Source organism: Vicia villosa, unplaced genomic scaffold (assembly GCF_029867415.1).
Source record: "Vicia villosa cultivar HV-30 ecotype Madison, WI unplaced genomic scaffold, Vvil1.0 scaffold7, whole genome shotgun sequence".
In the NCBI taxonomy this organism is placed as follows: Eukaryota; Viridiplantae; Streptophyta; class Magnoliopsida; order Fabales; family Fabaceae; genus Vicia; species Vicia villosa.
The window spans coordinates 2,565,544-2,587,361 of NW_026706810.1; the positions used below are offsets into that span (position 1 = coordinate 2,565,544).

Consider the following 21,818-nt stretch of genomic DNA (forward strand, 5'->3'; position numbering starts at 1 on the left):
CATATGATAATGCTAAGTGGCTACCATGCTGGGGCACCTGGCCATTTAATTGAAGATCATAATACATTCAAGGGCAAAGTTCAGGTCCTCGCTGATTTCAGAACAACAACATTCATTCCAAAGAGGTTTATGCTTATATTGAAGTCTCAATGGGGTATCAAAGCTGCAGAAAGCATTCAAGAGCAATAAGCCCATACAGAGTCAAATCTCCTCAACAAGAGCATTCATTTAGTTCTCTATTGCATTCTCATTTGTAACATTTCATTGTTTGTTTAAGCATTGCTAGCATGTAAAAATTTGTTAATTTCTGAATGAAAATCATAATGCATTGTTTATGTTTGTCTTGAAGTAATCCATTCGTTTTCACTCGAAAAAATGTTTTGGCATTACGGTACTAACTTTACTAATTACTTGCTTAGGCAATGAGCGGAGGGAGAATGATGACAATTAAAAAATGTAAAATCCCTAATTGTGTGTCTTTGAATAAAACGCTACTGATGATGTACAGGCATTGTTTCAAATCCCCAAACACCGGAGATATAAGGGAGATAGATCCTCGTTAACCCCTTCGAGCCTTGAAGTAGGAGTTTCTTTTCTGATCATAAAAAACCCTTATTTTTAACCCTGGGGCAGGGTAGTGTTCATTTAACTTGATCAAGTGTTCAAAACTCACCAAATGATATACATTTAAGGATACAACAATGGTTATCCTTCAAAAGGTTGAGGAAAGTCAAAACCGTGATGGTTGTCCTTCACCTACCAAGAGGACAAAAGATGATGATGCCACAATGGTAATTCTTCATTAATCATGGGATGAGGCAGTCACAATCACTTCCAACGAATCAAAGACAATACAAGGTCACACGACTTGTTCAAAAAAAAAAGAAGAAAGCAAAAAAAAATGATGATGAAAAAAAAGAAATAATGAAAAGAAAAAATATAGCAATAAAAAGAAAAATGATGGTGAAAATAAAGCAAGAACAAAGTCGTGTGATAATGAATCAAAAGAATAAAAAGTGAGCGACTGCCATGTCCGAAAAAACCTCATTGATTCCTCAACCACCTTAAAATTCCTTGTGAGGGACGAACACTCATGTTGAGTTAACTGAATATAGGAGCGGAGAACATCATGAAGGGGGTGGGCACCAAATAATTTTGAGCCTAAAAATCCTTTGTTTCTGAAAACCATGAACTCAGCCAAGTTACAACCCTTAAAAGTCCTAATTGAAGTAGGGTTTATTTTGGAGACGCACCCCATTAAGATAGCGTTTAACTGACTCCCAATGAAGCGTAACACGTCTATGTTGGTATTGTATGCCCGCTTTACATTTCATTCACAAGAGGTGGCCATCTTATTGCATAAAAAGTTTTAAACTTCAAGACTAGCATAGGCTTTGTATTAGAATTGTCATTCTTAGAATTAACATTCTTTTGCATACAAGACATTTGCTTAAACATCAAGGAAGTTTCCATGAGGAGCGTCCATGAAGAGCTTAATCATGTCAAAATAAAAGAGACTTGAGAACTCCTTAGAGTAAAAAGAAATCATTTCAGAGACTGATATCAAGGGGCAGGTTGCCTGAAGACTCCATTGAGCATAATCAGTTGATACCTTCTTTGATTAATTACCATGAAGGGAGAAGTCTGAATACTCTGTTGAGTAGATGCATTTTAATTAAGTACCCTGAGGGGAAGAGTTTGAAGACTCCATTGAGCGCGATAAAGTTGCTTCCACAGTTTGTTTGACTTCAAAAGAAGTAAACCTGAGGATTCTGATAAGATGTAATCAGGGGCAGTCACGACGAGGAATCTCTCTCGTGAGTTCAGCCTACCTGGGGCAATCAAATCAAGGTTTGACATCTCAAATTCGACCAATCAGGGTTAATCAAGTCGAGGAATCTCTCTCTTGATTTCAATCAATCTGAAGTAGTGACGTCGAGGAATCTCTCAAGCTCACTCAATCTGGGACAATTACGTCGAGATTCGACAAATCTCTTCTAGGACCCGTTGATCAAGAAGGACCATTTCAAATAATTGAATATGCTGGGGCAAAATTTTCTCAAGTAATGGTGGTGTAAGGATCCTTTCGAGGCAAATGTCTTCGTTAAATCAGATATCTTCACAAGTCAGGCGGACTGGGGGCATACTCTTTTGGTTTGTATTGAAGAAACTGTCATTCACCTGCAAGGTGCGGTTGGCCATCACATAGTGGAGAAGTATCACAGTGCTTTTCCCCAGCAAGTTACTCTTTCCCCAAGTGTAGGAGTTTATTTCTCCTGATATTTTGATTCATTCCCCCAAGCATAGGAGTTTATTTCTCCTAGAGGAGTCTCTCCCCAAGCATAGGAGTTTATTTCTCCTGAGAATTCATTCTCTCCCCAAGTATAGGAGTTTATTTCTCCTCGGAGTTGTTCCACTCATCCCATAAAGAGTTCCTTATCCAGATTTCTCATCCCCAACAAGGTGAGTCGAGGGAATCTCCTCAAGCTGAAAATTCTCCAGGCAATGGCACATGGTGAGAAGTCAGAAATTATTCTTCAAGTCAACAATCATAAGTATATCTTGCAAGTCAAAGTCCAATGTCTATTGGCACCCCCACAGAGTTCTTAACACTAAAGGGATTCTCCCTGGTGTTTACCTCTCCTGAGGTCAGAGACAAAGCTCGATCTACAAGTCAGCGGAATATTCTTTAAAGGGCCCTCGTTATCTCTGCATATAGTAATCATTGCATTCACATTGCATCTACAAAAATGCGTAGCATTTCCATGAATATGGAGCATTACGCCATGAAAAAATCAAACATGCATCGATACATAAGCCAAGTTTGTATGTGCTCCAAAGGCACAAAGTAATATATCCCCAGAAGAAGTCTCACTTTCTCTCTCCAGTGTGGATTGGATACAAAGTCTTTCTTCGACAGGATCATTGTTTCATTGGTTATTTCCCATTTGCTGAGTTCAATCGTTTGGATAACCCATACTTTGTGTGTGGCAATTCGAATGATTGTCACTCTTGTAGGACTACACCCCGCCTTCTGGCCTGAGGGAACCATGTAGTTCTTATGTTCCGTAAATAACAATACTTCCTTCAAAGTCCAGTGTTTACTGGCATCATCTAATAGAGTCTGGTCGTCACCAGTCTTCTCTTTGTACTTACTTTTTGTGAGTCCCATTACTGCCTTTTGCATAAGGGATATCTCTTACTTCTTGCAAGTCTGCCTTGGTTATTTTCCCGCATGCCGCGTGCATAATAGAGTGCGATTGAGGGTGGGCATTCAACCCATCTCATTTTTCAATCATTTGAAATCCATATTATGTGTGTGGCAATTTGAATGATTGCCACCCTTGAAGATTACACCCCGCCTTTGGCCTGAGGGATCCATGTAATTCTTATGCTTCGCAAGCATCAATATCTTCTTGAAAGCCCAGTATTTACTGGCATCCCCTGATTGATTCTAGTTGTCACTAGCCTTCAGTCAAGCCCAATGGTTATTGGCACCGCCTTCAAATTCAGTGTTATTAACATCCCCATAGAGTCTAGTCATTACTAGTCCTCCTTAATAAAGTCCAATGATTATTGGCATACCTTTTCATATCTAGAGTCACGCTACGGCTGTGTCTCTTTTTGAAGTCTAACTAAGGTTAGCAATCAGGATCGGATTCCCCTACGACTGGTTTCATCCTTGTTGAGTCACCCCACGGCTGTGTCTCTTTTTGAAGTCTAACTAAGGTTAGCAAACAGGATCAGATTCCCCTACGGCTGGTTTCATCCTTGTTGAGTCACCCTACGGCTGTGTCTCTTTTGTTCAAAGTCTAACTAAGGTTAGCAATCAGGATTGGATTCCCCTACGGCTGGTTTCGTCCTTGTTGAGTCACCCTACGGCTGTGTCTCTTTTTCAAGTCTAACTAAGGTTAGCAATCAGGATCGGATTCCCCTACGGTTGGTTTCATCCTTGTTGAGTCACCCTACGGCTGTGTCTCTTTTTGAAGTCTAACTAAGGTTAGCAATCAGGATCGGATTCCCCTACGGCTGGTTTCATCCTTGTTGAGTCGCCCTACGGCTATGTCTCTCTTTGAAGTCTAACTAAGGTTAGCAATTTGGTAGATTCCCCTACGACTGGTTTCTTCCTTTAAGAAGTCGTCCCACGTCTACGTCTCTTTTGTTCAAAGTCTAACTAAGGTTAGCAATCTATTTAAGATCCACCTTCAGCTGGTATCTCTTGATAACATTCAACACTCTTTGCCGTACCACAGAATGCAAATTTTGACGGTACTTTTGGGTATCAATCCACTTACAACTCTCATGTCCAGAACTTGTGTCGTTCGTACATTCGGGTTCAAGAAGATTGAATAGGGGCAGCTGTTGCACCCCAAAATTTGCCCATTTATTTATATCCAATTGGATTTCATATCACATTCATATGCATACCTCATCTAATTCCTTCATTCATATATCCATTCATTTCATTACCATCATTCCAAGAAACTGATAAAAAGAAGTGGAAATTAAGAACGCTCTGGTTAAAGGGAAAGTCAGGTCTGAAATTGATGTGTGAGATATTTCATTCACATCCTTCTGAAATCAGGGTTTGAACATTTACAAGTCAAAGCTTTGATAGAAGATACAGTCTCCAGATTCATCTAATCCTTCAAAACTAGGGTTTTTGACCAAAGTCAACCAGGTTGACTTTTTGGTCAAACATTTAATCAGGAATTGACTTTTTGAGTACAAGAATGCAAATGCTTGAAGAAATATTCAGTGGATTTAATAAGTTGAAGATTGATTCGGAATTGGGTCAGAAACTGATTAATCAATAAATTCATCTGGAACTGGAAAAATCAGGGAAAGTTGACTTTTTGGTCAAAGTCAAGGTCAATTGTCAAATATTGACTCGTGGGAGAAAATCAGTCGAGAAAAGTCAGAGAAATAAATAAAATCGAGAGTTTGACAAAATTTCCAAAAATAAGAAAAATTCCAACACTTAGAAAAATTTTGAAGCCTTTGGAATTGGATGATCAGTCAGCTTTACCACAAGTTTACACGTGTATAAAAGCATTTTTTGGCAAAATTTCCAACATCAAAGTTGTTCCTCTCATGGAACAGAACAACTTTGTAGTTGGACACTTTTCCATTTGAAGCTTGGTTGAAGGGTTATAAAGGTTCAAAGTCAGGGTTTTCCATTTTAACCCAAGTCAAGTTGCAAGGCAAATTGTGGGCAAGCAGGCAGCATTTTGACAAACACATGGTGTGCCATTTTCAAAGGCCATTGTAGGGAATGTCAAGAATCCTGAAAATTCAAACTCTATATTAATGTGCTCTCCTCCATACCCTCTATTCAAAAAGTCAAGAATCATTAAATTTGGCTGAGTTGTTGGAAGGATACGAGACTCAAAAGTCATGCCCTAGCAAAGATACAGTGTGACAAGGATATGGGTGTGAACTTAAGTCACGCGCAAGGAATTTCCTCAAGCACATGGTGTGCTATCTTTGGAGCTAGTTCTTGAATAATACAAAAGTTCATTTGAATCAACCATGAGACATGTTCACTCTCCTCCACGCCGTCTTTCCAACAAGCCTAGATTCGTAAATTTTGGATACATGTTGAGCAAATTGTGAAGCCTCAAAGTAGTGCTCTCGCAGAGTACGTTTGGATCAAGACATGGGCCACGATCCGAGGCATGCGCGCATGTGCATGGGGCAGAAATTTTCTTCATGTTCCAAACCACTTTTGAAGGGGTTGTGACCCTCATCTTGCAATAGTTTCAACATGAAACCTCCTTAGCTCCATCCCTTCTTTAAGAGGATAACAAAATCGAGGACATTGATGACCCATGGCAAGAGGTGTGTATGTGCAAAGTGGGTATCCTGAACATGTTAGTTGCCATGGGCATTTCGCTCAATCATAAGGCTTCGGTTAAAGCACTTGCAGTAAAGGGTACAACCATTCATACCAACACTTGTTCCTTAAGCATGAGATAAAGCCAAGCTACATCACCCTCTCCATAACATTTCCATGAACCACACCACTGCCATATATATAAACTCTAGCTCTAACCATTTTAAGTCTCACGTTTCCATTTTTCCAGTTTCATACACTCTCAGATTTTTCTCATTTCTTCCAAAGCTCTCTTTCTCTCCTCACTCTCTTCCTCCCTCGTGCTCTCTCATCTCTATCTAACCACCATAACCGCTTTCTCTCTCCACCGCCAACCACCCTAACAAACTCTTAACAAATCTCCAATCACCATAACAAACTCTTCTATCACCAATACAAATCTCCAATGCAGTGGACTTGACTGAAGCTCGTGTTTGTTTCGCAAACTCTTGCCTATCATTATTGCCTATCATCATCACCGTGTCCAAGGAACCAAGAGAAATCCATAGCATCTCATAAGAATTTTCTGCTTCTTCAAGATTCAAACTTCAAACGAGTAAGTCTTCCCAAACTTCTCAGCATGTGTAGATTGATAGATGAAGCATATATTGATAGGTGTAATGCAAATCTGTATATGAAACTTTGGTTCTTGTGATTGGCTTCAGTTTACATGTCATGGTGTGTGTATGCTCGTTTGAACTACATATTTGAGTCTTACATAACATAGGAAAGACGCTGATGCAAGAATCTCTAATTTTCATGAAAGTTTTGCAAAATAGAGTTTAATTGTTGTTCTCGGTTAGGACATTAGAAGGAGAATTAATAAAATCCAAGGGAAGATTCGGACTCAGTGTGGAATTTCGAGTCAGGTAGTGGTAGTCCGGTTCATTTTTGGGCGGTGTAGAATTTCGCCGGCGGTGATGTTGGCCGGAGAAGACGACCGGAGCCCTAGCTCCGGCGTCTGGCCTTTTTGGCGTTTTCAATCACTTGCCCTGCGTGGCACTCTCCCATTCGTCCTCTTTCCCACTCTCTTTCTGTTTTGTCTTTTATTAAATGATTGGTAGATGACGTAGCGAATTCTGATTGGCCCTTAGTTTTTTGTCTTGTAGCAACTTAAATTCTCATGTACCAATTGATATTAGGTTCACATGGTACGTTGCATGCCATTTAATTACAAAAACCATAGTCTAAGTATATTACATGCTGACTGTAAGAGTAAATGGACATAAAATTGGTCATAGTGATGCAGGCTGGGCCACGTGAGTGGTTGGGCCCAGCGTTGTTCTTTATCCGCACCTCCCAGTTGTAGGCCCAATGCTCCAATAAAGAGATTTCAGTTCATTTGCCTTTTGCTAATTCACCCCCCATGCTGGTAATGGAAATATAAAAATAACTTTTTTTTCTTCTTTTATTCTTTTTGCATTAATTGATTTTGGCTTGGATAAAAAATGATAAAAATATGTTTTAACCATTTAGATTTTGTGAAGTAAATAATCTTTTTTGTTTAGTTTTTTTAATTGTTGTTTTTGCTTTTTTCTCTTAATTGTTGATTGGTTGATAATAATAAAAATACATAGTTTTTTTAGTTTTTTATTTTTAAAAATAGTTTCAACATGATAAAAATACAAAATTGCTTGTGAATATTTTCATGTTTAGTTTAGATTTTAATTCTTGCTTTTTGTGAATATTTTCTATATTTTGCAAATGTCTAAAGTACCCTTAGTGGTTAAAATTGACTTTAGTCAACTTAAACAACTTTCTTCTTAGTTAATTCTCTTTAGATTTTAGTTTAGGTCTTAAATAGGATTTAAAATAACAATTAGGTTTAGAAATTAGGCTAGTCCCCCTTTTTTCATTCCTTTTTCTTTTCAACATTAAAACGCCTAATAAATACTCAAAATAAAATCCCTTTAAAAATACCAAGAAAATACCAAAAACATTAATAAAAAAGTGAAAATCATTAAAAAGGGAATGGAAGCTTGAATCTCCCTTGCTTTAGGGAATCATTCGAGTGCTTGGATCTCCCTTGCTTTAGGGAACCATTCGGGCGTAAGTTCCCAAATGCTAAAAGACACAAACCAAAGAGTAACTCGAGTTTCCCTTGCCTTAGGGATATCCTCGAAACACTCAAACTCTCTCTCTTCTCTCATTTCTTAAGGGCATTGTTATCTCCGCTCTATTGCATCCTAGGCTGTCCCCTTATGCAAGAGCGCGAGCGTTAACTCCGCCCAACTAAAAAACACAAAAACAAACAAAAACATGTGAGCCGAGCTACGGTAACTCTGATTCCTGAAAAGGATACGTAGGCAGCGGGGTAGGGCCCGTGCGAGTACAATTCTTTATTTTCCCTACATTTTGCATTCATTTCGCATTTAGATTTTAGACATAGTATACACCCTTTAGATAGAAACAAACATAGGTGGATACCATCGAGTACGATGGGCGCGAGGGGTGCTAGTACCTTCCCCTCGCGTAACCGACTCCCGTACCTTGATTCTCTGGTCGCAAGACCCTGTTCCTTCCTTTGCTAGGTTTTCTGATATTCCTTTCCCTTATGGGATAAATATATTGGTGGCGATTCTGTTCCTTTTTCGCGGTAGCGACAGGTTGGACCTAAAGATTGAGGAGGCTTCTAAAGAGTACAACATATTAGATGATTCTTTTAGTAATGTGGAAGTAATCATCAATGAAATAGCTGCTGAAAACTGAACCGAGGCTTGAGAAGAATTTCGGAGGAAATTATATTTTAAAGAAAGCTTGCTAAAGCAGAAATCAAGACAAAAGAGGCCGAGGGAAGGTGACCAGAACTCCAGGTTTTTTCATAATGTCATTAAGGATAGAAGGTAAAGGAACATTATTAATTCAATTACAAATGGGGAGGGTGTTTTGTGTGAGGATGTTAACTCAATCAAGGAGGAGGTGACAATGATTTTTTAGGGAAGATTCAAAGAAATGCATAGGAGTAGACCTGAAATGAGGAGGATAGAATTCAAGAAAAAAATCAAAAGTGGAAAAGGATAGGTTGGAAGTGGATTTTACAAGAGAAGCGATTAGGAAGGTTTTGTGAGAATCTGGTGGGGAGAAATGTCCAGAACCAGATGGATTGAATTTCAAATTTATTCAAGAGTGTTGGGATTTTTTGGAATAAGATTTGTTGAAATTTGTGAGGGAATTTTATGAATTCTCAACAAAACCTAAAGCCATCGTTGCTTCATTCATAGCTCTCATACCAAAAAACAACAATCCACAAGATTTGAAGGAAAACAGACCAATTTGTTTGATTGGATGCTTATACAAGATTTTGGCTAAGATCCTGGCAAATAGATTGAAGGACACCTTGGAGGGAATCATATCACCATACCAAACACCTTTTGTTCCAGGTAGATAGATATTGGATGGAGCGATTGTACTCGTTGAGATTATTGACTTGGCTACAAGAGAGAAAAGGGAGTGCTTAATTTTGAAAGTTGATTTTAAATAGGCATAATGATAGTGTTAGTTGGAGTTTTTTAAGGAAGATGTTACAATCGTTTGGATTTGGGGTGAAACGGGAGCAATGGATGGAAGCATGTGTAACGCCCATTTTTATTTTAATTAATTATTTTATTGTGTGTTTTATGAATTATTTGATAATTATGTGATTAGTTGGTTTTATATTATTTTATTGGGAATTAGTAGTAATGATTTAGTGAGATTATTAATATTGGACCTAATTTAGAGTTAGCATTAGCAAGTGGGAGGATTAAGCCCATTAGTAATAATAAGAAAGTTAGTAAGAATTAACAAAACAAGAGAGAATTGGGAAATAGAGTTAGAGGTGACTTTTGAGAAAGAAGAGAAAGAAGAGAAGAGAAGAAGAGAGGAAGCTAGGGCAAACCCCATAGGAGGCTAGAGTTATCTTCAATTCAAAACCCAAGGTAAGGGTGGAATTCTTTCATGATAAGGGATTGTATGATGATAGATTATGGTGGGTTTGATTATATGCTTAGTATCCATGTTTATGTGAAGATTGCAATGTTGATGATGTTGATGAATATTGAAATTAATGAATGGTTGCTGAGTATTTGATGAAACTGTTATAGATTAATATGAGTGGATGTTGTATGTTTGATTTGTGTTTAATTTTTCAATCTCATGATTTGGAATGTTAGGGTTTATGCTAGATTTCATGTAATTGTGCTTCTAAACATATTTTTGATAATGATTGTTGTTAATGGATGTTCAATAATGGTTATATTTGTTGCTAATCATTGACTGGGAGTGATTTTGGGATGTGGGATGGTTGTTTCGCAGAGCTGTGTTTGCCGTTATTTTTCTGTAAAATCGCACCTCCGCTAAGCGACCCCTGGTTCGCTAAGCAAAGTCTGGGAATGAATTTTGAAATTCACGAGCCCGCTAAGCGAGATTGGCCCGCTAAGCGGTGCTGCGAAAGTGGTTAGCTTCTGTTTTTAGTTCCGCAAAGCGCGCTTGAAGCCCGCTAAGCGAACTTTGTTGTCAAAAACTTTATATAACTTCTATTTTGAGAACTTTTATTGAGTCGTATTGTTCCGGTATGGTAATGTATTATGAAGTTGAATATTTGTTGTATGTTGGCATATTATAATGATGCAATTGAGATGTTGTGAATTACTATAATAGTAATAACGTTGTTGATTACCATGGACTATTGGTTATTCAGTTGGAGGTTATTCCTCGTTGTTATTGGTTGATGTTGTTGCATGTTGTGAATGTTGTATTTTATGGTTATTGCATGATTGAGTCGCATCCATTGCATTATTAAGTTGGCCTGGATTGGCAATTACGTTGGCCTGGATTGATAAATTTTAAGTTGAAGGCTTATACTTTGTTGATGCCTCTATTAATTGGCAAATTATTAAGTTGGGAGTTTTGCTCTGAATGATACCACATGCATATGCACAGTATTAAGTCGCATTTTGAGTTGTTATGATAATGAATGGCAGTCATACTGAGTTGATGATACCATTGTGAAGTTGAATTAGTTTCTATGTTTTGTCAATGTTTTTGTTGTGATGAAAGTTGCATTGAGTTGAGAAGTGGTGAATTGTGTATGATCTTATTTTCGCTATAAGTATTACCATACGTTCCTGTATACTGTTTGATATCTCACCCCTTTTGTTTGAATGTTACCCTTTATTGGTAACGTGCAGGTAACCAAGATAAGTAGTCGTTACCGTTAGTAGCTCGAGTTGGTGTCCTTTGCTCTAATACGTAGCACTCGGGGTATTGACGCTTATTTTGTTTTGTTATGATTGAGTTGAATTATGAGTTATTTTTTAATAATTTGTTTTGTTGCTTTCATGTTGACTAAGATGCTGAGATTTGAAGCTTATGAGTTATGAATTCCGTTGCATTGTCTATTAAAGTAAATTTGGTTATGAGTTCCACCTATTGATATGTGTTATGTATCTGTTACTAAGAGCTTTCATGCGATTGTTTTAATGTTGAAAATGTGATACCTCATGTCTGTTTGGAATTTCTGCACTCTGATTTGTATTATGAACGTTGGGTAGATTTGGGGTGTTACATTAGTGGTATCAGAGCCTGGTTGGTCCGTCCGGCTAAGTGTCGTGCCGTTGTTAGTTAACAATCGAGTATTGTTAATTGTTTTGATCATTTTTTTTTGTAGTGACGAGTTTAGATGGCTGGGAGGAACGATGCTGCAATTGTTGCTGCATTGGAGGCTATGGCTCATGCTTTGGAGCATCAGCCGAACGTTGGTGAGAATGTTGCGTCTCTTAATTTGGCTACCTTCTAGAGGGAGAATCCACCTATCTTTAAGGGTACTCATGGTCCTGATGGCACATTAACATGGCTGAAGGAGATTGAGAGAATCTTCCGCGTGATGGATTGTACTCCGGATCAAAAGGTTCGGTATGGGACTCATATTCTAACAGTCGAGGCTGGTGAGTGGTGGTCGGAGACTCGTCAAAGGTTGGAGGCTAATGGTGAGGAGGTCACCTTGGTTGTGTTCCGTAGGGAGTTCTTGAGTACTTTCCTGAGGATGTTCGTGGCAAGAAGGAAATCAAGTTCCTTGAGTTGAGACAAGGGAATAAGTCGGTTGTTGAGTATGCTGCTAAGTTTGGTGAGTTGGCTAAATTTTATCAGCATTATGATGGACCAACTGGTGAATTTTCGAAGTGCATCAAGTTAGAGAACGGATTGCACACAGAAATCAAGAAGGCGATTAGTTATCAGAAGATTGGTGTCTTCGGAGATTTGGTTGATAGTTGTCGAATCTACGAGGAGAACAATAACGCTCATTATCGGGTTATTAGTGAGAAGCGAGGCAAGAGTCAACAAGGCCGTGGCAATCCTTATGATGCTCCAGTTGGAAAGGGTAAGGAGAAAGCTACTGAGGGCAAGAGAACTAGTGGGAGAGATGCTCTCGCTTGTTTTGTGTCCTTCAAGTGTGGAAGAGCTGGTCATAAGAGTAATGTGCGTACTGCTGAGGCCAAGAGGTGTTTCCGTTGTGGTAAGATTGGGCATGAGATAACTGAGTGCAAGCATAAGGAGATGGTTTTCTTCAACTGTGGTGAAGAGGGGCACATTGGTAGTCAGTGTCAGAAACCAAAGAAGGAGCAAGCTAGTGGAAAGGTGTCCGCCTTGTCGGGAACTCAGACCACTAGTGAGCACTCATCAGAGGTACATGTTTCATTAATAGCACTCCTCTAATTACTATTATTGATACCGATGCTACTCATTGCTTTATCTCTTCTGATTGTGTTGAAAGATTGGGTCTTATGTTGTCTAACATGAATGGATAGATGGTCGTCGATACTCCAGCTAAGGGATCGGTGACAACTTCTCTTGTGTGTTTAAAGTGTCCCTTGTCGATTTTCGACAGAGACTTTCTTGTCGATTTTGTTTACTTGTCGTTGAGAGGATTGGATGTGATCTTAGGTATGAACTGGTTAGAGTATAACCATGTCCATATTAATTGTTATGACAAGTCGGTGAGGTTCTCTACTCCTGAAGAAGAAGGTGTTGAATTGTTGTCTGCTAGACAGTTGCGCCTGTTAATGAAAGAAGAAGTGCAAGTGTTCGCGTTGGTGGCATCGTTGTCTATTGAGAATCAAGCTATAATAGTTGAGTTGCAAGTGGTGCAAGAATTTCCTGAAGTTTTCCCTGATGAAATTCCTGATGTACCGCCAGAGAGAGAAGTTAAATTTTCTATTGACCTTGTACCTAGTACTAAACCTGTGTCTATGGCACCGTACAGGATGTCCGCATCAGAATTGTCGGAATTGAAGAAGAAACTGGAGGAACTACTTGAGAAGAATTTCTTCAGACCAAGTGTGTCATCGTGGGGGGCTCCAGTAATGTTAGTCAAGAAGAAAGATGGAAGTATGAGACATTGTATTGATTACATGCAGTTGAGTAAGGTGACGATCAAGAACAAGTATCCGCTTCCAAGAATAAATGACTTGATGGATCAATTGGTTGGTGCCCATGTGTTTAGTAAGATTGATTTGAGGTCGGGATACCATCAGATTAAAGTGAAAGATGAGGATTGGAAGAAGTCGGCTTTCAGAACACGTTATGGACACTATGAGCATTATGCAATTCCCTTCGGTGTTACTAATGTGTCGGGAGTATTTATGGAGTACATGAACCTTATTTTTCATGACTATCTAGATCACTTCATGGTGGTTTTCATTGAGGATATATTGATTTACTGTAAGTCACAAGCAGAGCATGCTGAACATTTGAAATTGGTGTTGCGAGTTTTGAAAGAGAAGAAGCTATATGCAAAGTTGTCCAAGTGTGAATTCTGGTTGAAAGAAGTCAGCTTTCTTGGTCATGTTATTTCGTGTGACGGCATTCTCGTGGATCCATCTAAAGTAGATGTTGTGTTGCGATGGGAAACTCCAAAGTCGGCTACCGAGATTAGTAGCTTTTTGGGATTAGCCGGTTATTATAGAAGGTTCATAGAGGGTTTTTCTAAGTTGGCACTTCCGCTGACTAAGTTGACTTGTAAGGGTAAGGCTTTTGTGTGGGACTTTCAGTGTGAAGAAGAGATTGACGTTGACCCCGATCTTGACATTACCTAATCCAGAATAATCTTTTGTGGTATATTGTGATGCTTCTAAGATGGGTTTAGGAGGTGTGCTTATGCAGAATGATAAGGTTGTTGCTTATGCGTCAAGGCATTTAAAAGTTGATGAAACAAATTATCCTATGCATGATTTAGAGCTTGTTGCAGTTGTGTTTGTACTAAAGATTTGGAGGCATTATCTTTATGGTTCTAGATTTGAAGTATTTAGCCACCATAAGAGTTTAAAGTATTTGTTTGATTAGAAGCAACTGAATATGAGACAGTGAAGGTGGTTAGAATTGTTGAAAGACTATGATTTCGGTTTGAATTATCATCCAGAAAAAGCTATTGTTGTGGTCAATGCTTTAAACCAAAAGACTTTGCATATGTTGGCAATGATGTATAAGGAATTGGAATTGATTGAGCAATTCAGAGACATGAGTTTGGTCTGTGTGTTGACACCTGTTAATGCTTTTATTGGCTGATTGGCATCTATGTTTGGCTAAAACATAATAGCAATAAAACATAATATAATTGTGAATCTTGCAAATATAAAAAGAACAAAACAGGTACAAGCAAGATGTTATATGGAATGTCATGACATCAACTCATGACATCGCGCCTGCAGAACTGGAAAGAAGATTCAGTTTGTACTCAACAGATACAGGATATTCGAAGAATATTTTGTAATTCTATGTGGCGCAAATTTAAAGGTCAAAAGAATATTTGAAGAATCAGATCAGAAGATTGAAGATTCAGGAAGAATCAGATCAGAAGATTGAAGATTCAGCAGTTTCTAATTTAGGAGATAAATTAGGAAACTCGTGATTAAAAGACCTTCTTTGTAGCAGAATATTTCCGCATATTTGTAACAACAAGGAGTGCTGCGATTTGTAAGCCCAAGTCCAATTGGGACCAGGTTATAAATAGAAATCTTTGTAACCTAGTTTGAGATAGAAAACCTTGTTTAGAAATGATGTAGTCATTAGGGTTTCTATAGATAGAGCACCCAGGTTGTGGGATGGCTGCCATGTCCTTCTCGAAACCTGTAGGTAAGAGAAGTGATTGTCCTCACTCGAAACCTGTAGGTATGAGTTGAGTATTGTGTTCTTGATCGAAGCTGTGAAGCAAGATCAAGTTATTGTGCATTGTTAATTGTGTAAATAACTGTTGCAGGGTTGTAACAGTTAGGTATCACTAGGGAGTGAGCAGAGGTTCTCTTGTCTTGGATGGAGTTCTGAGATAAAGGTTGCATTGGGTAGTGACTAGGTAAACCAGAGGTTGTTTATCTGTAAACCAGAGGTTGTTTATCTGTAAACTAGAGGTTGTTTACAAAAAATAGTACTACTAATAGTGAAATCTTCTTCCTGGCTTGGTAGCCCCCAGAGTAGGTAGTTAGACCGAACTGGGTTAACAATTAACTGTTTTATTTATCTTCTGCATTGTTTGTTCAGTTATGAATGTTATGACATCGTTTATAACATCAGGTTCAGAAGTGTTAGCTGTCCCTGAACAAAACCATATAAATGTTACAATTTGGTTATATTTACTGAACATGTGTGATCCCAGGAATCATTGACTCCGGTTTAGGAGTAATTAATAAATGAGGGATCTTTCTATTCTTCCTCTGCTACATTAATAACAGATCAGATGTCGTGACATCGTGAATGACATCCGAGTCTGTCATACCAGAATTTCAACACCTAAGAAAGTTAGGTTGGGTATGCTAAAGATTAATAATGATTTTCTGGATAGTATCAAAGAAGCTCAGAAGTTAGATGTGAAGTTGGTAGATTCGATGGTTGGAATCGATCAATATGAGAATAGTGACTTTAAGTTGGATGCGCAAGGTGTGTTGAGATTCCGTAATCGAATTTGTATTCCCGATGATGTGGATATGAAGAGAGAAATTTTTGAAGAAGGTCACAGAAGCAATTTAAGTATTCATCCAGGAGCTACCAAGATGTACCAAGACTTGAAGAATTTGTTTTGGTGGTCTAGAATGAAGCGTGATATAGCGCAATTCGTGTATGCATGTTTGACTTGTCAGAAATCGAAAGTTGAACATCATAAGCCTGCAAGGTTGATGCAACCGTTAGAAGTTCCAGAATGGAAATGGGATAGCATTTCAATGGACTTTGTAACGAGTTTACCTAATACCGTGAGAGGACATGATTCGATCTGGGTGATCGTTGATTGGCTTACGAAGTCGGCTCATTTTATTCCTATTAACATCACTTATCCAGTTTCGAAGTTGGCGGCGATTTATACCAATGTGATTGTTAAGCTGTATGATGTTCCTTTGTGTATTGTTTTAGATAGAGATCTAAGGTTTACTTCTGATTTTGGGAAAAGTTTGCAAGGAGCTCTAGGTTCTAAGTTGAGGTTGAGTTTGGCATATCATCCTCAAACAGATGGTCAGACGGAGAAGACTATTCAGCCATTGGAGGATTTGTTGAGATCTTTGTGTTCTTGAGCAGGGAGGTTCGTGGGATACTTATCTTCCATTGATCGAGTTCACTTACAACAATAGTTACCATTCTAGTATTGGAATGGCGCCTTTTGAAGCATTGTATGGTCGAAGATGTAGGACTCCGTTGTGTTGGCATGAATCTGGAGAGAGTGTAGTACTTGGACTAGAGATTGTTCGAGAGACTACTGAGAAAATGAAGTTGATTCGAGAGAAGATGAAGACTTCTCAGAGTAGACTGAAAAGTTACCATGATAAGCGGAGGAAAGATTTAGAATTTCAGGCTGGTGATCATGTGTTTTTGAGAGTCATGTCGGTGACCGGTGTGGGGCAAGCGTTGAAGTCTAAGAAGCTCACTCCTCGTTTTATTGGCCCGTATCAGATTTCGGATATGGTTGGAAATGTGGCGTATAGAGTGGCATTACCGCCGAATCTTTCGAATTCGCATGACGTGTTTCATGTGTCGCAACTCCGAAAGTATATTTTTCATCCGTCTCATGTGATTCATATGGATGATGTGAAAGTATAGGATAATCTCACGATGGAGACTATGCTGGTACGAATTAAGGATCGCGAGACGAAGACGCTTAGAGGCAAGGAGATTTCCTTGGTGAAGGTGGTCTGGTCGGGAGCTGCCAGCGAGAGCATGACGTGGGAGTTGGAAAGAAAGATGCGGGAGTCTGATCCCAAGTTGTTCGAATGAGGTAATTTTCGAGGACGAAAATATTCTAAGTGGGGAGAGTTATAACGCCCGTTTTTATTTTAATTAATTATTTTATTGTGTGTTTTATGAATTATTTGATAATTATGTGATTAGTTGGTTTTATGTTATTTTATTGGGAATTAGTAGTAATGATTTAGTGAGATTATTAATATTGGACCAAACTTAGAGTTACCATTAGCAAGTGGGAGGTGTTAATTAAGCCCATTAGTAATAATAAGAAAGTTAGTAAGAATTAACAAAACAAGAGAGAATTGGGAAATAGAGTTAGAGGTGACTTTTAAGAAAGAAGAGAAAGAAGAGAAGAGAAGAAGAGAGGAAGCTAGGGCAAACCCCATAGGAGGCTAGAGTTATCTTCAATCCAAAACCCAAGGTAAGGGTGGGATTCTTTCATGATAAGGGATTGTATGATGATAGATTATGGTGGGTTTGATTATATGCTTAGTATGCATGTTTATGTGAAGATTGCAATGTTGATGATGTTGATGAATATTGAAATTAATGAATGTTGCTGAGTATTTGATGAAACTGTTATAGATTAATATGAGTGGATGTTGTATGTTTGATTTGTGTTTAATCTTTCAATCTCATGATTTGGAATGTTAGGGTTTATGCTAGATTCCATGAAATTATGCTTCTAAACATGTTTTTGATAATGATTGTTGTTAATGGATGTTCAATAAAGGTTATATTTGTTGTTAATAATTGATTGAGAGTGATTTTGGGATGTGAGATGGCTGTTTCGCAGAACTGTGTTTGCTGTCATTTTTCTGCAAAATCGCACGTCTGTTAAGCGACCCCGGGTCTGCTAAGCGAAGTTTGGGAACAAATTTTGAAATTGGCGAGCCCGCTAAGAGAGATTAATTTGCTAAGCGGAGCTGCGAAAGTGGTTCGCTTATGTTTTTAGTTCTGCAAAGCGTGCTTGAAGACCGCTAAACGAACTTTGCTATCAAATTTTTTATGAAACTTCTATATGTTGTATCTTTTGATCTGTAACTCTTTTATATGCACCGTTTGAATCTCCGTAAAGCTGAAATCATTTCCAAACTAATGAAATTGGTTTTGAATACTTTTTGAGAACTTGTATTGAGTCGCATTGTTCCGGTATGGTGATGTATTGTGAAGTTGAATATTTGTTGTATGTTGGCATATTATAATGATGCAACTGAGATGTTGTGAATTACTATAATAGTAATGGCGTTCTTGATTACCATGGAGTATTAGTGTTTGAGTTGGAGGTTATTCCTCGTTGTTATTGGTTGATGTTGTTGCATGTTGTGAATGTTGTATTTTGTGGATGTTGCATCATTGAGTCGCATCTATTGCATTAATAAGTTGGCTTGGATTGGCAAATACGTTGGCATAGATGTACAAATTTTAAGTTGAAGGCTCATGCCTTGTTGATGCCTCAATTATTTGGAAAATTATTAAGTTGGGAGTTTTGCTCCAAATGGTACCATATGCATATGCACAGTATTGAGTCGCATTTTGAGTTGTTGTGATAATGAATGACTATCATACTGAGTTGATGATATCGTTGTGAAGTTGAATTAGTTGCTATGTTTTGTCAATATTTTTGTTGTGATGAAAGTTGCATTGAGTTGAGAAGTGGTGAATTGTGTATGATCTTATTTTCGCTATTATCATACGTTCTTCTATACTGTTTGATATCTCACCCCTTTTGTTTGAATGTTACCCTTTGTTAGTAACATGCAGGTATCCAAGATGAGTAGCCATTACCGTTAGTAGCTCGAGTTGGTGTCCTTTGATCTAATACGTAGCACTCGGGGTATTGACGCTTATTTTGTTTTGTTATGATTGAGTTGAATTATGAGTTGTTTTAAAATAAGTTGTTTTGTTGCTTTCATGCTGACTAAGATGCTAACATTTGAAGCTTATGAGCTATGAATTCCGCTGCATTGTCTATTAAAGTTGATTTGGTTATGAGTTCCTCCTATTGATATGTGTTATATATCTGTTACTAAGAGCTTTTATGCGATTGTTTTAATGTTGAAAATATGATATCTCATGTATGTTTGGAATTTCTGCACTCTGATTTGTATTATGAATGTTGGGTAGATTTGGGGTGTGTCAACATGTGTCTTCAATAGTAGCATGTAAGTGCTTGTAAATGGATGTCCAACAAGAGATTTTAAGGTGGAAAGGGGTCTTAGACAAGGTGATCCATAATCACCATTCCTATTTATGGAATGGAAAGGAGGAATAAAGAGGAATAAGGGATTGTTTGTTTTGTTTTTTTTTTTAAAATGATTTTTATAGTGTTACAAAATTTTGTATAAATTTTTTTTACAAAGATACTTTTTTTAAAAGCTTCAAATGAAAATTTGGTTTAAATAGTTATCCTTAAAATGTGATTTCAGGTATTTCATCTATTTATGGTAAAAAAATTGGATATCAAAATTTTAAAAAATCACTTAATTTTGAAGTTATTTCAAATAGATTTTCATAAAAATTATTTTTGAAATACAACTTTTTAAAAAAATTGAGATTTTGACTAAGTTTTGGTTTTAATAATGTGGGTTTATGTTATACGATGTCAAAATAAGTAGGGGTGTGCATGGTTGGTTATTTTCAAAAACCAAACCATAACTATTTTAAGACCATTTAAATGATTTGGATTTATAACCATAATCACATTTTAATCAAAACTGGTTATAAATTTGGTTATGATTATATAACCGATTTTTTAAAAAAGTCCAATTTTAAAAATTATATTTTCCGAATTTATTTTTTTCAAAAATAAAATTATTTTGAAAATTAAAATATTTGGATTTGGATAAAAACCGGATTATAACCGAATCCAAAATAATTTAACCGGTTAATAACTATTTAATTATATCCGGATTATATGAATGGATAACCAAACCATTAATAACTAAACCGGTTAATAACCATTCAATTATATCCGAATATTTAAAAGTGGTTTAGGTTTGGTTATCGATTTGGGCATCACAACCGGATATTTTGCACACCCATAAAAATGAGTGTTTCATTTTAGAAAAAAACAAATATAAAAAACTTATTTTGAAAAAGGATTTTGAAAAATCTATTTTGAAAAATACAAAAAAAAAATCAATTTTTTTAAAGCCGAAACAAACTAGCCCTAAGTTGGATTAAATGGGAAAATATGTGTAAACCAAAGGAAGTATAGGGTTTAGGGGTTATACACATTGGTGTATTCAATATGGCACTACTATGAAAATGGAGGTGGAGAATGATGTTTGAAGAGAATGCAATTTGGAAGGATTCAATTCAAGCAAGATATGGAGACTCAATTCTTCAAAATCATAAGGAGTTAGAGGCTAGTAAGAACAATAAGACTGCTATTTAGTGGAGAGATATTTTACCTGCAGGTAGGGTCACACTGGAGGATGAATCTACGGTGGATGCATTCATAAACAACTTTGGCGATTATTAACAGAAGCAAATTGCTGGCATAGTATTGGCGAAATTCGGAGGCCAAAAATAACAACTTTGTAATGTTTTGTGATTGGTTTTGTTATCCTAACTAAGTCGAGAGAATGTTTACTTGCATGTTGTATTGTTTGAATGGGCAAGAGTACCGTTTGTACTTTAATTAAAATACTTTTTGCTTATCCAAAAAAATTAAAGGATGTAATATAAACTTTTTTTGGAAATATTTGGGACAATGTGATGTCGTTAGATAGGTAGACTACACCTCTCTGTATCGTCCCTCTAGTTCAGTTTGCTGTGCCAAAAGAAAAAAAAATTTCTATGTTTGATATGTCATAGTGTTATGTTATTTGATTTTCTCCTCACATGTCGTTTATTAACACTTTCTGTAGGCTAAGTTGGTCTGTAAGGAAGTCTGAGATGTCATAGTTCAAGAGAAGAACCTGCAAGCTAAGTTGGCTAGGAATGAATTCTGATATGTCATAGTTCGAGAGATGAAACTGTAAGCTAAGTTGGATGATTGGTGGAAGAAGCTAAAACAGTGTGAGGAGAACTCGATGTGGTGCCAAGAAAACATGGCGACAACCAATGAAAAGTATAAGGCTTATGAGAAGGAAGTGGAAATCCTTCAGGACGTGAAGAGTCAAATTGTTTTCCTTGATGAAGAAAAGAATATGTGTGGGGAAATGTCTATGTCGGAGCAAAGGAAATTGGAATAGGCTTAATTAGAGGATATTGAGAAAGAGGATCACATTTCTTGTCATGAAGAATGTGAAACATATGAATATTCCTAACAATAGGCTATTGCTTAAGATGGAGGGGAAAGTGACGTCCCTTACCGTAGATAACGTGAAACTCAAGAAACATTACCACAAGGGCCAATTTCAAGAGTTTGAGAAGATTGTGTCCATGACTGCTGAAAGTATTAACCTTACTAAGTTGTCTGCTAAATATGAGATGGATATCATTGTACTTGGTACTAAAAGGTTTGACAATGATTACATATATTCATGTTTTGAATCCTAGCACGCACTTCGAGACGACGAGCATGGATCTTCATACTTTTCTATTTCTTTATCATGGACAATAGTATTTGTTCATGGCTTTACATTTGTAACATTTTGGTTATTATAGCGCCTAAACTTCATCTTTTTTCCTTTGAAAATAATTTTTTTAAATTTTTTGTACGGATTTTTTTCTACTTGTATGGTCATTTTCTACCCTATTGTGTGGTTTGAAATTGTCCAATATCTCTTCAATA

The 21,818-nt window shown here is 37.3% G+C and overlaps 1 protein-coding gene across 1 annotated transcript; it reads left to right on the forward strand.

The window, feature by feature from the left end:
- The first annotated feature begins 11,534 nt into the window (after positions 1-11,534).
- Positions 11,535-14,416, forward strand: LOC131643141 (uncharacterized). Its single transcript, XM_058913293.1, has 5 exons — positions 11,535-11,609; positions 11,652-11,762; positions 11,873-12,490; positions 12,661-13,240; positions 14,271-14,416. The coding sequence occupies exons 1-5, from the start codon at positions 11,535-11,537 to the stop codon at positions 14,414-14,416; spliced, it is 1,530 nt and encodes a 509-aa protein (XP_058769276.1).
- The last annotated feature ends 7,402 nt before the right edge of the window (positions 14,417-21,818 follow it).

Bases quoted from the DNA above. Each gene is read 5' to 3' on its own strand.
- LOC131643141 (XM_058913293.1), top strand. From the start codon at position 11,535: ATGGCTGGGAGGAACGATGCTGCAATTGTTGCTGCATTGGAGGCTATG. The intron at 11,610-11,651 runs GTTGGTGAGAAT...GCTACCTTCTAG, and splicing joins CTTTGGAGCATCAGCCGAAC to AGGGAGAATCCACCTATCTT. The intron at 13,241-14,270 runs GTATGAGACATT...ATTATCATCCAG, and splicing joins AGTCAAGAAGAAAGATGGAA to AAAAAGCTATTGTTGTGGTC.